Source organism: Hetaerina americana, unplaced genomic scaffold (genome assembly GCF_022747635.1).
Source record: "Hetaerina americana unplaced genomic scaffold, ioHetAmer1.1.p SCAF_3, whole genome shotgun sequence".
In the NCBI taxonomy this organism is placed as follows: Eukaryota; Metazoa; Arthropoda; class Insecta; order Odonata; family Calopterygidae; genus Hetaerina; species Hetaerina americana.
In genome coordinates, this window is record NW_027286874.1 from 75,889,400 (window position 1) to 75,906,334 (window position 16,935).

Below are 16,935 nucleotides of genomic sequence, written 5' to 3' on the forward strand. Positions count from 1 at the left end.
GGCAAAATTCCGAGTCCCTCATCTTCAACCTGAAGACGCTGAATGCAACTTCGGCAAAACTGTTGTCAGATTCAAACAACGACGCGGTGAAACCCAAGAATGCAGAATTCTTCAACTACCGTATTTCCCATCCTGTAAGCAAAACTTATTTTACCCCAAAATGAGCTCCTAAAATAAGCCTGCATCTCATGACATGAAGTTAAACTGGTATAACTTTGACCTAAAAGCACAAGCCGATTTGCTAGAAAAATACTTACTGCTAAGTATTTTATCCCACATCGTGCATGGAAAATGGTTGCCCTAAGGTAAATTTTGATAATAACACTGTTTTGCACCAGTAGTAAGCAATCAAGTTTTAATATTTCCTTGACAGTACTTCCTGAAAAAATTACCAAATAAATCTTAAATGTATACAATGTAGTGTGTTTAGTTAGATATATCACATGACATGATACTGTTGAAACATACATGTATTATGCCAAGGAGGATGTTGCCCCTATGCTAATACATTGTATCTCTCTCGATAATTTCAAAAGTCTACAGGCACTCAACCATAAGTAGTATAACTGAGTCAATGGTATTTCAATGGTATTTAGTGCCCATATCTGCTTTTATATGCAGGAATTAAGCATTGCATAAAAATTTAAAATTAGAATGACCTCATGGAATCTAAAAAGAGAATATTCTCATACAAAACATCATTTAAACTGGAAGTCATATATTACACTAATGGAAGTTATGAATCGAGACTTACATTGAGTGTTATTTAAAAAAATGTGGAATTAGTAATGTCCTAGATGACATCGTGTCTGAGGAAAGAGAGAACTCAAGCGAAAATAACTGCAGTTATGATTTTAGCGGAAGTGATTAAGGCTTTCTGTGATTCTGCAATGAAAAAACGTTGATAGACAGTTGCTAATTTTTTAATGTAACAATTCTATTTTCTTCACATGAAGTGTTAACATTGAAATAATTTGATCCTTTCCTATCTAATCCAAGTATTTTTCGTAATTATAACCAGAAATATCACTGTGCATTTTATGTGCTCGTACATTATGGTTTTTTACGGCCAGGAAATGCAGTAGTGTTAGAATAAAAGCTTAATGTTAATGACGGTTATAGTTTAATTTGGCTCAAAGTTTTTGGAAGCCGAATAATTTTGTTACACACAAGGATGGAATTTCTTTAACATTTTCTTTTCATGCAAGCTATTTTGATATTTAACCCAATCAAGCATTAGATATATCCCAATGACATAACCGGAGATAATGGGTAATCTTTAGTTAAGGGTAATCAAAGGTAACCTTAATACCTCAATATATCTGTCACTTGTTTCATACACTGTAGTTTGCTATGACATAATTTTAAATTCTGGTCATTACTTTAAGAGGCTCTATGCCCTACATAAGTAAATATAAGTAATATATATATAACAAACTTTGTTAGGCACTAAATGTCTTCAATATGACCATTTAGGAATAAATAACTCATTATCAGAAAGAGAAACCAATAAAATACAATATGGACCTATAAAGTATTTGAAAATAGCACCATCACTTTTTAAAGGGTTTTTTATCACTTTATTTTTTTTCATTTATACTTCAATTATCACTTTTTTTAAATTTCACCAAATCAATAGGCTTATATGTGGAAAAATATGGAATTAACTACTTTTTAATTCAAGTTCAATATTAAAAAACCTCAACTGTAAAAACAAGGCATTTAAAAATTATTCAATGACAAAGATAGGTCAGCTTTTTAAGCTGTATCCATAGATTTTCCCAGATCCCAACTTTGCAGGATCAGATAAACCCTGATATTTACCGCAAACATTTTTACATGGCGAAGGACAGCAACCTTGCTTGCAAGGATATCAACATTTGGAATAATAATAGAAAGCTTGGGTAGAACTAAGGAAAGAGGCGGGAAATCCAATTTTTTTTAGGGAGGAATGATCACAAATTCTAAGCAAAATGCCGGGCACAAAGAAAAAATAAAAAAAAATTCCATTTTTTAATAAAACAATTGTTGATTGGACGGTTTACCAGCAAAACTATTCGAGCCCTTTCCTAACAGAGTGTATACTTTTAAGAGAAGATGTAAACAGTTTATATAATAATTTGATTGATGTGTTGTGTAAAATTGTATGTAACAGCTTAGTTTTCATATTTTTTCTGTTGGTTTGGCAAACTGATGTAGATGAGGTGGGGATTTTCTTATTTTTGTGTCAGAGATTGGTGCTTGGAAGTTTCCTTTAAATGTATTTCTTTTCTGACTGACTTTATTTAATATCTTTTGTGATATTTATTGGAATTGAGATGCCATGTTATTTTTCCCAAGGAAAGTTTGATTGTAAAACTTGGAACTTGTGTGCCATCTGATACTGTGTATCAGCACATGTGAATTTTTATAATAATAATTATCTTGTGAGAATACACCGGACCATCTACTTGTCACTTAAAGTCACTGTACCAAGGAAGATGGTCACATATTTGGCATATTAAAGAGTTAAATATCCAAATTAAAGCTGTTAATGTCAAGATTTATTAAATTAGTAACAAATAGCAAAATATAAATAATAACAATCTGTAAATCCACCATCAGATCTACAAACGATATCTCATTAAAGGTTATAATACCATGTATTAATCAACTGAAAGAGCAAAGCTTAATATCACACGACACGCCTTTCCTTCATAAATGCAGCGGAATTATTAACCCACAGAAATACTATTGGGGCTTTGAAGTACCAGCGGTGGAACGAGGAATGGGTAGACCTAAGTGTTTGCAGAAAGCATTTCGAGATTCTCGAACCGCAGACATGTCTGGTGATGCCCAGTCAGTTTCAGCGAGGAGCGACAGAGCTTCCTCGACGGACGCTCCAAATATCTCCTCCCCGGCCACCAAAAGTGCCTCATACAGCAGTGCTGCAGTGGCTGTGCGAGCTCGCGAAGCACCACAGCCAAGGAGAATGGCGAGCAGTGAGAGGCACCTTTGATGATACAATGACAAACAATGACAATCAGAATCACATTCATCCATTGAGAATTCACATACGTTGTCAAACAGCAATGCACTTTTCACATTGTGTTTTGCATCCATACACATGTTCACAGAATTACACTTAAGATTTTCAACATTTTACGGCCACGGAACGGGGAGGGGAGGAGAAAAAAGGAGGGATAGGATACACATTTCCCTTGCATGGAATTTTGAATTATGTTTATCATGCATTGTGACCTCATTTGGAACAAGACAATACTCTGAATAACTGTCAATGGTTTGTTTCTTTAGAGAATCACTGGCTGAAGGAGTAATATCTCAATGACAATAACAAATATCTCTTCCCTTGTAAATTTTTCCCAGAATACCGCAGAGTTAAAATATATGAAAGCAGTAAGACAAAATCAACAATACACAAGTGACATTTTTCACACCCTAATTTCACTTTACTTTTCCACAGGGCAACTGTATGAAAGATAACTCCATTTATAAAATAATCTAAATGTACAGCAGGTGATTTTACATGCACACGTCTAGCGCTCTGAAACCTGTGCAGTGGAGACCTGTATCACCTGCAGTGGACACTTGTCTGTGATGAGCCAATTGAATAAATTGCACATTATAAAGGGGTCAGAGAAAGACTTACCTGTCCTACTCAGGTGTAATGGCACTTAAACTAAAAGGAATTGCTTTTTGAATAGCTGGATATATTTGATGGATAGTTAGAAGAAAAAAAATAAAATCGCACTGCAAGAATTTCAGTGAATTGGTAATTCACAGACAGTTATCGTTGAATTGATCAAGGATCACTTCGAAGTGAAAGAGGGTTAATTTTAAAAGGTACGGTCTCATCATGATCACTAATATTTTGTCAAGAAAAGAAGCATAAAACAGAACATAATTGACCCAATATTGTACATGGTACAGGCTAATAATTAATGAGCACATTCAGCTGGCCAACTAAAAAAGTATGAATTTTATGTGAAATTTAACAGAAGTGAGCTCAGGAAACATATTTTGCTATCAACAATTTGGAAAAGCTAAACTTACCCTTCAAATGGCAATTTATGTTAGAAAAATGATTGAAGTGCTTTATAAGGGGGAAGTTAAAGTCTCTCTTCAGTGACAGAGTACAAGGAGAAAACATAAGCTGTTCATTTTTGCTAGCAAGAAACATGAACCTAGTTCTCATTGGTACACGCTTACTTAACACAAATAAAGATAACATTCTGGGATACATACCCCTTAGAAACAGGCGGCGGGACTCCAGCTTGAAGCAGCTGACAAAGTACACCAGCAGCAGCCATTCGCTTATACACAGTTGGAGTATTCAACATTTCCTTGCGCACAATCCGCAGAATTTGAGCGGGAAGGCATGATGATCTACTCAGCTCATCTGACTCATCCACAGGCACCAAAAGAACAGGGTTAATTGCTCCTGAGCCAATTATCTGCTCGAAGCTGCGGAGTATTGGGAGAGAGAGGCGCTGGGAATTGCTGTGGTCATCTGCTACTTTTACAAGTTCACCAGTGATGCTTTCTAGGGTGGCGAGGGGCAATGTCTGCAGGTGACTGGCCAATGCTTCAATGGATTTCTTAGCCTATAAGAGTCAGTTATGAGAAATGCTGTTTAATATTGCTACCACATTGTCAGAAAGTAAAAAAGTTGAAATAAACTATAACATTCCTCAAACTCCCAATAAAACTGTAAACAATTCCTTAATTTAAAATGAATAATGTAGGTATTCATTTATTTTGCTGAGATACACAATTAATAATGTAGTCAGGGAAGGGTTTTTTTGGCAGTTAACCTCCTCAGGAGAAGTAAATTAAGATATGAGAAACAGTGGAAAACAAAACAAGAGCAAAGTGACAGAGATCACCATGCTATGAGAAGAAAGCATTCAGAGAAACCAGAACAAACTTAACCGATTCCAGCATTAAATTTGCCTCTATTTATATCAGCTTAAATATTGGAAAGTAACTGACCCAGGCTAAGATATGTATAGTCACCACACCAGGGTTCACACAGCCTGATTAGAGATGGTTTGTCTGCATACTACAGTGCCAATACTGGTAGGTGTACAGTGAGTAAGTTACACATTCGGATAGCATCTGATTTAGCCCAGATATGACTATAGTACTTAGACCAGAAATGTACATTTAAGTCTCGTTCAGCAAAATGAGAAGTTCTTCCACAGAGTTTAATCATTTATCATAAAAAATAAATAAAATATTTTTATGGGAAGTTTGAAACTGCAGTCAATATCATGAAATGGACAGGTTCCAATGATCCTGAAAAATCCATATGCCATCTGCTACCACAAAGAAAGAATCATCTACATATATAACCTTAATGACAAGTTTCTTCTCACTCAGCATGGTATTACGAATGTATACTATTCATATAAAAAACCATAAACAAAGTAATCAACCCGAAGGTCAGTTTGGTAGGTGATGATAGAGTTCACCTAGTACTAAGCCCTATATGGCGTGTGAAATTCACACATCAGGGTAGGGGGGCCAGTTCCTTTCCCTGTGCCGGTTATGGTTTCCCAGGAAGACCTGGTACCCGAGAAATCACATATCTTGGGTGGAGCTGCAGGTGCCCAGGGGCTCGCCCGGGAATCGAACCCAGGACACTTCGGTCAGTAGTCCAACGCTCTACCCCCAACACTACCGCGAACCACGCTATTCATACATCACCTGTATATTCAAGCCTGTTATGAGAGTCACCTAGCTAAAATTACCTTCACCTTTGCTTGCCACACATCATGGCTGACAAAGGTGAAGGATACCTTTGATATGAGAATCTTGGTATGAGCCTCAGTCTATGGTAATCAAAAATTAATACTCGGCAAAATTCAAGCTCTAAGACTACATGGCTGATCAGTGCTTTTCCCTTGACCACACATGCCATCAACAAGTACCCTTGACTTTTGCTGTCCTGTTCACTTCCCATCATGGATTAGCTTAGTACTGGCATTACTTCCTCCATGTATTCACTACCTTTCTATGAAAGACTTTGTGATGAAATGTAATGAAAAAGCTAAAGAGAGGTGTTATTTTGCTCTAGTTAGACCTCATTTGGAATATGCCGCAAGCATTTGGGATCCGTGGGAGAAAATTTGGCAAAAAGAATTAGATAAAGTCCAGAGAAAATCCGCTAGATTCGTTAAAAATTGATAAGAACACAAGGGTGACAGGTCTCTTAGGGGATTTAGGCTGGGAACCACTTGAAGTGCGGAGAGAACAAGCGAGGCTTAGACTTTTAGAAAGGTTCAGAACAAACGAGTTTAACTATGACACTGAAGGAATTCTAATGGCCCCAAACTACTTAGGTAAATCAGACCACAAAGATAAACTAAGGGAGATAGATTCCAGGACAGATAGGTACAAATACTCATTCTTTCCCCGAACAATCAGAAATCATAATAGTAAGAAACCGAAGTAACTTTAGAAATATTGAAAACATTGAATTTACAAGTTGGAGCAAAGTTAAACACTGCAAAGCTGTAGGTATACTTTCAGGTGCATGTGTATGTAAGATGTAGTTTGAGTGTTTGCATGTGTGTGGGGTATAAGTGTTCATGCATGAATGTATGCCATGTTTTTACTTTTTGGATATATGATTTTGTGGTTATTGCATGCGGTTTTTTTTCTTTTTCTTTTCTAAATTACGGGTGGTGTCCTAACACCCCCCGCCACATGCCCTTGCGGCGGCTTGCGGGGTATTAAGTAGATGTAGATGTAGATGAAAGACTTCAATTTTAAAAAGATCTTTGCTACCCCTAGCATATATCCAATCTAAAAAAATCCTATTGCTTGTTTACATGGTTCAAATTTTCAGAGAGCATTGAGATGTATTGAGAGGAGATTGTGAAAAAGGGTGTATGTATTCTCTTTATTTGATACATAAACAATAAAGAGCTAACGTGATGCTATGGCTAGCAACAAAATTTCATTCTATAGAATTGGGCAATGGAAAGAATTTAAAGTAAATAAAATGGACTTAATAAACAAATATAAAATCATTAATCTTTTTTACAGATGAATCTAAGAGGATCTTGAACTTCCGAGATACTTATAATCCAGCTCTGGCCCATAATTAGGTTTCCCAGGGCTAAATATTAAGTAGGTGTTACAAACCCTATCCCTGCAGCAGGATTCAAGCTTGTAACCTATGGCAAATACTATGGTACTAGGATCATTATACTAAGCAGAGTCTACTGCGACTATCTAATTTGAGTAATTCCAAAGAAATTGCGGGAGATGCCGCAACAGTAACTTTTAATGGAATCATCCGAGATTTTGAAATTTGAGAAATTTCAGAGTTTAAGAGGACGCCTCGATAGCTTAATGGCTGAAAAAGCACTTTTATTTTATTTTAAAACATTATTCACATACAGCAGTAGCGCTATTTTACAGTGAAAAATATAACAAACAAACTGACCGGATATTGAGGATCTGGGTTCGAATCCCGGTCAAGGCGAATGATTTTTACACTCTGAAATTGTTGCATTGAGTAATTTAAAAAAATAAGAGCATTTGAGGATAAATGCAAGATAAAAAAGACTGGAAATGATGTCTCTTGAAAGCAAAAAAAATAATTGAGGGTCATGGGTACTAGAGTAAGTTTTACCTACAGGTAACAATAAAAATACATTAACAATAGGGTGACATTTCATGTTAACTTTCTCTTCCTATAATTGATATTACCTGTATCGGAAAATATATGGACATATGCACTTAATGGTACTTGATCATAAACAAGAAATAAATGAAAGTGGTTATGAATTTGAAAAACGAGTAAAAATAATCAGTCTTAAGTAACATCGGTTATGATGTCACGCATTAATAATATGATTGGTATTCTATAAAAAGCACTGGGTATCATCCAATAATGATAAGAATCATAGAGGAATAGTTATTAAGTGCCTAGAACAATTTCAGCAAAAAGGTACACAATTTGGATAAAATATAGCATTAGGCCAGAGTACACCACCAAAATCATTTTTCAAAGAAACTGCGGGAGATGCCGCAACAGTAACTTTTAACGGAGTCATCCGCTAATGTGAATTTCAATGCAACAATTTCAGAGTGTAAAAATCATTTGCCTTGACTGGGATTCCTCAATATCCGAGGGATCTGGGTTCGAATCCCAGTCAACGCGAATGATTTTTACACTCTGAAATTGTTGCAAAATCATTTTTGTTTATCAATACTCATAAATATTGATGTAAAGAGTAAATTCAATCAATAATTTCTCCGATTAATGTGAATTTCAATGCCCTATGACGTTAATGTGAGGGAGCAGGATACAACCAAGCAGCAGCCCCACAATTAACTTACCAAGCTTTCAGTAAGACTCCCTGTGCTGCAGATTAGACCGAGGAGGAGACGATATGTGTACCGAGGCAGTGACACAAGAGTGACCAGTTGGGAAAAGGTCTCCGTCTCAGTGTAGTGGGTGAGTCCACTAGGATCCTTTTTTGGAATTGCATCAGTGAGTTCCGTACGATGAGGTACATTCGGAACAGGTGGATCCCTATTAGGTAATGAAAATTGGCATTTTTTCATCAAATATGCTATAAAAATTCTTCCACGTTCCTCAAAAATATGTTCAGAAACCAATGATGAGCACTGACTCTATTTTTATGTTGCCAAAATTTAACAGGAAAATCACTTAAGCATAAATCAGTAAGAAAAATAAATTTGGGTTCCTGAACTTTTCAACCACAAACATTAGGGTTGTGCCGAGTGAAAACAATTGTACAGCATGACAGATCCATGATAATCTGTCCTGGATATTGTTTGACTTCAATGAGAATGGTGACTTTATAAACTTTAACCATCATCCATGTAACCTGTATTGATACGTGGCAATAGGATTTCTATGATGAATAAGAAATACTTAGTTTTTCCACACAAACTTTATTTTTACATAAAAAGTAAAAAAGAGTAAAAGTATAAAGAGTAAAGTAGTAAAAGAGTAGTAGATCCATTGAGAAAAGAGAGAGTATAAAGAGTAGCATAAAGAGTAAAAATAAAGTTTGTGTGGAAAAACTAAGTATTTCTTATTCATTATGAATCGTTTCCACAAAGTGACGGCGGATACTATACAGGATTTCTATGATTAATGAAAGCAAAATGAAGCAAAAGAAAATAAATAATAAAAATGGGAAGTTACCACTTGTTTTAAAAAAGGACACATCCACGAAACATGAATATTTCACCACCCATCTATGTAACAGGGGTATATATACTTACATACTGAGGAGAGCTCCCAGAGACTTAATGGCACAGTTCTCCAACCTCCCAATTGGTTCAACACACTGCTGGAGTATCCTTGAGAACATATCTCCCACTAATTTCTCAGTCAGAATACTTGGTTTTGAAGATGACACAACTTGAGTCAGGACCTGGAAGTATTCCACGATAAATGAATTTTCTGGAAATGGCAATGAACCAAACCCGTAACTGCTCAATATATTCAATGAGAATACAACAGCAATCGCTATTGAATAGGGTTAATGGATATGTTAAGTCCTTAGCAACAAATAGTGTAGTCACAAAAGGGAGCAACATAGAGCACTAAATGAATTCCTTGAGTTTAAAAATGAGCAACCCACCAGCACATATTTAAAACTTCCCTTTTCATACTACAATGATATTTGGATGCTGGCAAACGTCTCTATGATAATGCTATTGCCATAAAAATATGAAAAAATATTAACTCTTTCCAAAACAAATGCCCAAATCATTAACATCCAACAAGCAGATGATTAAATATTTTAGAGCAAGGGCGATGTTCAGAGCATTCACAAAAATCAATTTTCAAAAATCAATTCAAATGAAATTATATCTTGTTCTACCCATTTCTCTGTTCTGACCTTTTGTATACATTTCATAACAAAAATGCTTAGATCAGTTTCTAAATTCCCATACATATATAAATTTGCCCGTTAGAAACAATATCATGCATGACTTTATGAAAGAATTTAACATGATTCTTGGTAAAAAAAAAAGATCCTCCTCTGAACACCACCCAATATTAAAGTTCAGACATTCATTGATGATCCCCAAGTTTTGTTCGATGACAGTGACTGAATTCAATCACAGTTGCCTATGAGGCACAACACATGATAGCCATTCGACCCTATTATAAATAGATATAGAAATAAAATTTCAGATTCTGCAGATACAATATTTAAATGGGAGGGATAAATTAAAAGCAATTTGTGCTAGCTGTTCCCAGTTCCTAGCATTTTCCAGAAATAAGAGTTAAGCTACATTCTTGATCCCCACCTAATGCAAGCATTAACTAATTTTTTACTAAACAAAGTAATCTTAAGTATGTTTAACAATTACTTTTCCCCTCACCAGATAAATACTTCACTGCGAAGATATCATTGGAATCCATGGATTTCTCAACACTGGATTTGGGGAACCAATCGCATTAGAGTTCAGAAGAGCACCGAGCATTTATAAATGATTTTTATGAGGATTACGAGAAGGTTTCATTTCACTCACCACTAAACCATCCATGGATGCCTCTCTCACCCATGCTCCAATGTCACCCGTGCCATCTGACGAGTAGTCTTCCATGCCTTTGAGAAGACACTTATAAATGAGAACAGCATGCTCCTCCTTCAACATGTTCTCTTCTGAAATGAGAAGTAAAAACAGCTAAGCAGCGCATGTTTTGGTAAGCTGGAATTGACGACAAAAGTCAGGTTCAAATGAAGTTTTCCCACTTCAAGTTGGGCGAAACATTAAGATGCATGACAGGTCAACTAAAGCTTGACTTTAACGAGTAAATCTGGCATTTCACTTGAAATGGAGTACTTTATAAATAGGAGTTTCATTATTGACACAAAACTCATATGTTAAGGAAGGAGCATGATATGAATATGGGGCTTACTTTTAACATTAATCCACTTCCACCCATACCCCTTAAAAATAATTGAAATAAATGATAAGAATCAGATAAAGATCATCATCTTGGGTTGTTCTGCTCTGTGGCAGGCTCACTTAGGGTTGACCTCCATGCCTGTCGGTCCTGAGCCAATCTCTTGGTTTCTTCATAGTTTCTTCCAATATTAACTCAGTCCAACATTGTTTACCTCTTTCTCCCTCATTCCCTCTTCCTTCTATGATTCCCTCGAATACAGTCTTCCGCAAGCACTCATTCCTCATACAATGTCCTAACTAATTTCATCATTCTTTTCTTGATTATCTCTACCAATTGTCTCTCTTCTCCAATGCTTCGTATCACCACCTCATTCTTAATTTCATTCCTTCCATCCTCCTCCAGAGGCACATTTGGAAGGCCTCTATTAATTTTACTTCATCTTTCCTCAAAGTCCATGTCTCCGCTCCATTAAACAACACAATAAAATTAAGAAAGTAAATTAAAAATTTCTCTCAAATGAAAAATAAAAGCTACCAATTTTTGTAATCTTTATGTTTCTTCTCTTATGACTGGCGGATGAGGATTTATTTAAGAAGCTACCTAATTATGCATGAGATTTTGAAATAATATATGAATTTAAAAAACCAGAGAAAACAATAATTTTTGCTACAGTATAATCTGCTAAATGAGGAATTCATCATAGATGGGTGACAATTGCTATTACTAATGTAAATTTATAAGCATTTCAAACTAAAATAATGTGAATTTTAGGAACTCTGTGTCATAACCAATCATTTTCTTCATCTCCACAAATTCCTGATTTTTCTAAGTTTCAGGTTTTCCCAGACTGCATCCACCCTATTTCCTTACCATGGCACAACTAATCAAATCCTTCCACTGAATTTAACCAGCTGTTTAGCTTTGACACACTGATAACTTCATTAAAATTATTTTACTAAATCAGAGACAACATCACGTATTCTCCGTTAATCTAAAAATGTAATTTTACATATCAGACGCCACATAACATTTAAATTACAGCCCTCCAAAATATTGAAGTATAGAATAAGAGCCATTAGAATAAAGTTGCCAGACTTGGGCTAGTTAACTATAGAAGATACCTGCAAACATGGAAGTGGAACTCACCAGAGTCATCAGAAGGTGACAATTTCAATGTGGAGGCCATTGAGGACAGAGATTTGAGTGCTGCCTTGCGACAATCAGCCCATGCCACCGTCTCAGGGGGACTGTAGCATGTGGCACAATTAGCCAGTGCAGACACTACTTGCGGTACTTGCCCTTGGAAAACAAATGCAGGCAATGCTCCTGGAAAGAAAGACACACAGCTCTGGTAAGCAGAAATATAGGTACAAGACAAAAGATTCAGATGAATAACAAATCAACCAATTCACAGATAATTCATGATGGAAGAAACAATCCCTATACCATGACATGCTAACTTCATTTATATTATTATCTCTTGGTGCATTTTATATTTTATTTATTTAAGAAAGATGAATTATGTATAGGGGCCTCAAATATTCTAAATGATATTTTTTGTGGGAATAACATGAGCAAAACTGATAATAATGAAATGGTAAGTCAAGGATTGTTAGTTTCGTTCCGCATGATAGAGGGAAATTAGCACTAAATATGGGTGACCATGCCTAAAGAGTCAGGCATGAAACAAGCCATGTTGACATTGTCAACAATTGAAGATAACAGAGTGAGAGGGGGTTAAATCAATCTTACCAAGCCCCAAAGATGATCCCACCCTCTCAATTCGGCCTCCACTCAATCCTTTGATTAAGCGCAGGACTAGTGACTTGGACTGATCCTTGTTGTCTTTGGTGTACTCGGTCATAAATGCTGCAAGGGTCGGTGCCGCTCTTTCACGAACTGATGCCTCCTTGTGCACCAAACACTCCTCCAACGATTCACTCCACTCATCTAAGCATAAAGAAACAATCAAGTAATTTTTGTTTGGGTAAACACATAAATACACATGCCCAAGACCCCTTGGTCCCATTTCTCGAAGCCACAAATTAACTCATAATTTCTCCAAGAGTGGTCATTAATGTGATAACGGGCATCCTAGAGCACATCTGTGAACTGAAAACAAACATCCTTAACACAGGAAGGAACAACAAACTGTTTTACAGAATATTTACTTCAGGTATTTTGTTTTTATTCTTCATTTCTATACTATGGATATAAGCAACTTCAACAGAGTTAAGCCTGAAACAATCAAGTTTATACACTTAAACAGGTGCTAAAAGCTTATAACATCAATACTATTTTCATTATATGAGTGAACTAAAAGGACTTATAAATCGACTTAAAATTTATTATCTACTTGAAACATTACTTGAAGAAAGAAAAAGTATTCATTACTGTAAATTGTTTAATTTTCACAATTATTGTCATCTTTAACAACAATAAACACTCCACCAAAACATACCTAATTCACTTATAAATATGTAAAATCTTAATGCAAGGATGCAAAATCAACATTTTTGGAAGAGCAATCTCAACTTTTATCTCATTCAAGACACTCCAAACGCATCAATGAATATTAACAAATGAAAAATCCATTCCTCTTTTTTTATCACCAATATAATTACGTGGGACAAATTGCACTTTAAATAAAATACATAATGAATGAAAATGAAAAATATAAACAAATTTTCAGGTATACTTCACTGTAGTGTTCTCTCTACAAAATATTTAGTCAAAGGTAACGAACCTGAAACTCACCACGATAGGATTTATATTTTATTTAATTCTCACACATTTTTCCAGTGGATTGAAAGAGTCATTTCTGTTTATTATGTCTCGAAAACAGGAATTAATTGAACTTAGGAACTCTTACTTGACCATGAAATAAAGAAAACACTATGATTCAATCCTCAAAAGAGGATAATCTGGCGCAAGGAAACAGAATTGAATCAGTGCCTTTGCTGATATTGAAGACACGTGCAATGGAGGTGGTGAGAGAGCACAAACATGTTAAGAAATAGAAAGAGGGAATGAATATTTAAAATTTCAAGGTTCAGAAACGTTTAATTAAATTCATTTAAAAATCTTGATGCATGTTAATGCATAATATAATTAAGTGATTTTTAAATACTGGCACTTGGTTCAAGTTTTCCCCACTAACTTACAGGGATTATGGCCAGAATACATATGTAAATTCATATAATATACATGACTTTTTTATTAAATATTTTCAGTTTGGATCAGATGGAGCTCATTAAAGCACCTAAATGAAGAAGAAATTGAAATTTACATTCAGGTGGACTATTATTATGTACAGGCATTGTAGAAAATATTTGATTTCAACAACTGTTGTAAGAAATTATGTAAGATTAAACTATTGAGAATTAAAGAATAACCTCCTTAATCTTTACGTTAACTCATGTAAAACATTTTATCATATTTTTTAAATACATTCCCTATATTTAGTACTACTAGATAATGAATTATAATCACCAGCAACAACTTTCTAACTTGTAATTTTCATTCAGAGACCAAAACATATTTCTGCAATGAAAAACCTGAATTAGCAATATATTCTATTGTTTCAGGCTTCACTTCGTGAAAGTATTTAATATCCATACTAAAAGGAAAGACTTGAACTTTTCCACACATTTGTGGAAAAGTACAAGTCTTTCCTTTTAGTCTGAATTAGCAATGTGCCAATCTATCAGAATTATTTTAAATATTAGGTAAACGGCTTGTCAATGGCCAATGATGGTTAAATGGTAAGAGATGAGGAATGAGATGAGAGAAAGATAAAGATTAAAAGGATATTCATTCAGTGTGCTTAATAGATTCAATTATCTCCTTGAAATTTTGTTATTGTTCAGTATGCTCAGATATACTCAAAAGCAAAACACTACTTTACATCCATTGTATTCGATGTAAACATCAAGAAACGCAAGGCTAACAAAAAAAAACACATTTTCAAAAACTAATTACTCTCTACTTTATCACTATATCCAATTTAAGTGCTTTTTTCTATATTTATTCATGCTAATGTCACAAAATACATGCACCAATGCTTTTGAATATTTAGGCTAGAATTGAATTCTACATTCCATATTCTACAATAAGTTGGACTAATTCTCATGAATAATAACCAAATTTCATTTTATGTAAGAGTGAATCCAAGCAAATCGAAGAAATTTTGTCCTAGGTTATGAAAAATATTGCAAATATAATAGCCAACTTGTAGCATATAATGGCTACACCATTTTAATGCCATTTTAATTATTTATAAAATTTGGAGTAATCTTCCATAGTTTCTTGAGAAAAACCACTGTTCATCATATAACTTTTTATAACGAGGACATTGGTAAATGGTGACTTATCTATATTAGGAACATTCAGTGTTTTTAAGTATTTGCATGACTGGAAAATATCTTGAATAACAAAGTAAGGATGTTTATTTGTGTATTTTTAAGTTCTACATGAGGAGGTGAGATAATAATAACAAGCAATCAAGTGTTTAAATTCCTTAATTTCCATCATTTTGTCGATCAATATTTATAAAAGAACCAACCATTCATAGCAACCAGACAAGATGATGCACTACCCATTCCTAACCTATGCATATTTCCATTTTCCTTTAGAAAAACAGAGTAGGTAACCATGACATAACCCCAATATGTCATAACCGGATACAACCCAAATATTTTTGGCATAGCTGTAAATTTTCATGAACCCTACCTCACCGCAAATAACAAGTCTGGCACCATTTAAACAGCGCTTCACTTAAAATGCACTGTAATCACAATCCAGGCATCCCCTCCTCCTGTCTAAGGGGTAAACCTCCAAAGACTCTCAAAGAATTTCTTTCAAAAATTTTTGACCCAAAGTGGAGACCAAAAAAATGCAAATACAAATTTAATAATGAAATCGCATTGAAACGTAAGATATATTCATGGGAATTTTGGTCAGTAGATGTCATTGTTATACTTTTAATTGATTCTGCAGTTATAAGATGTCAAATTAACGTATTATGTGAATTGTTTTGAAACCAAGGGTAAGGATCAGGTCATTCAAAGTCAAAATCACATTCCAAATCAAGCTAGGGAACCAGTTCCTTTCCTAGTGTTACCTTTTTTCTCAAGTACATGAATTCATTTCACAGAAAATTAAATAGCTTAGTTTTTGCTGAGGGTGTCCTATGTTATTGCCCAATTTGAACTTGAATAGTTAAATGAACTACATTAAGCAAGGATAGATATGTTCAACAGTAGTGTTTTGTCAATACCTCTAGTACGTGCCATAAAAAAATATTATAAAAACACAATAAAACCTTTTAGAATATATGAATACTTCAGGCTTACCAATGACTGGCATTGAGTGCAGTGGAAGGTGTGCCAAAGATGAATTTTCAATAAGCTTCAGCACTGCACACCACATCAGTTCTCCACCTATCCCACGGAAATAGCCTGCATTTTTTGACTTTCTAACAACTGCCTTCACTCCCTCTAGGACTCCAGCACCTGAGGACAAGAACAATTTTTAGTTACGATTGGAGAAAATAATGTCAAAGCAAAGGTTTCGAAAAGAAAAAGGACTAACTTCACAATTGAAGATGTGCAAAACTAGGAAGAGATTAAACTTTATCAGCCTAATTTTATTGCTGTTACGAATGAATTATAGAAAACTCTGCTTTTAATTAGCCATGTTCATCTTGAAAGAATAAATCATACACAAAGTAAGCCACATTACACGAGTAACAAATATAATGAAACTAAGAAAAAACTCAGTATCAATAATTTTGAAAGCAGTAACCAGGCTAGCCAACTATGTATATATATACACATTGATGTTGCAACCTCAAAACTATACTGTTTCACTATAAATCAGGAGATAATATATTATTATTATTATCTTTTATCAATATTAATTGTTCATGCATTATAAATACAATTAATAAAAAATATTTTTCCAGTTCAAAGCTTTTAATTCAATCATGTCAGTTTGGTAATTGTGGGCATTAGCGG

General features: G+C 34.7%; 1 protein-coding gene across 1 annotated transcript in view; it reads right to left on the reverse strand.

The window, feature by feature from the left end:
- Nucleotides 1-528: 528 nt before the first annotated feature.
- Nucleotides 529-16,935, reverse strand: part of Tbcd (tubulin folding cofactor D) — a 28,823-nt gene continuing 12,416 nt past the window's right edge. Inside the window, exons 11-18 of the mRNA XM_071588003.1 lie at nucleotides 16,273-16,431; nucleotides 12,671-12,868; nucleotides 12,065-12,244; nucleotides 10,537-10,670; nucleotides 9,274-9,425; nucleotides 8,356-8,551; nucleotides 4,246-4,604; nucleotides 529-2,992 (exon numbers count right to left, since the gene is read on the reverse strand). Coding sequence (XP_071444104.1) covers nucleotides 2,731-2,992; nucleotides 4,246-4,604; nucleotides 8,356-8,551; nucleotides 9,274-9,425; nucleotides 10,537-10,670; nucleotides 12,065-12,244; nucleotides 12,671-12,868; nucleotides 16,273-16,431 — 1,640 coding nt within the window. The 3' untranslated portion in view covers nucleotides 529-2,730. The remainder of the gene's footprint in view (nucleotides 2,993-4,245; nucleotides 4,605-8,355; nucleotides 8,552-9,273; nucleotides 9,426-10,536; nucleotides 10,671-12,064; nucleotides 12,245-12,670; nucleotides 12,869-16,272; nucleotides 16,432-16,935) is intronic.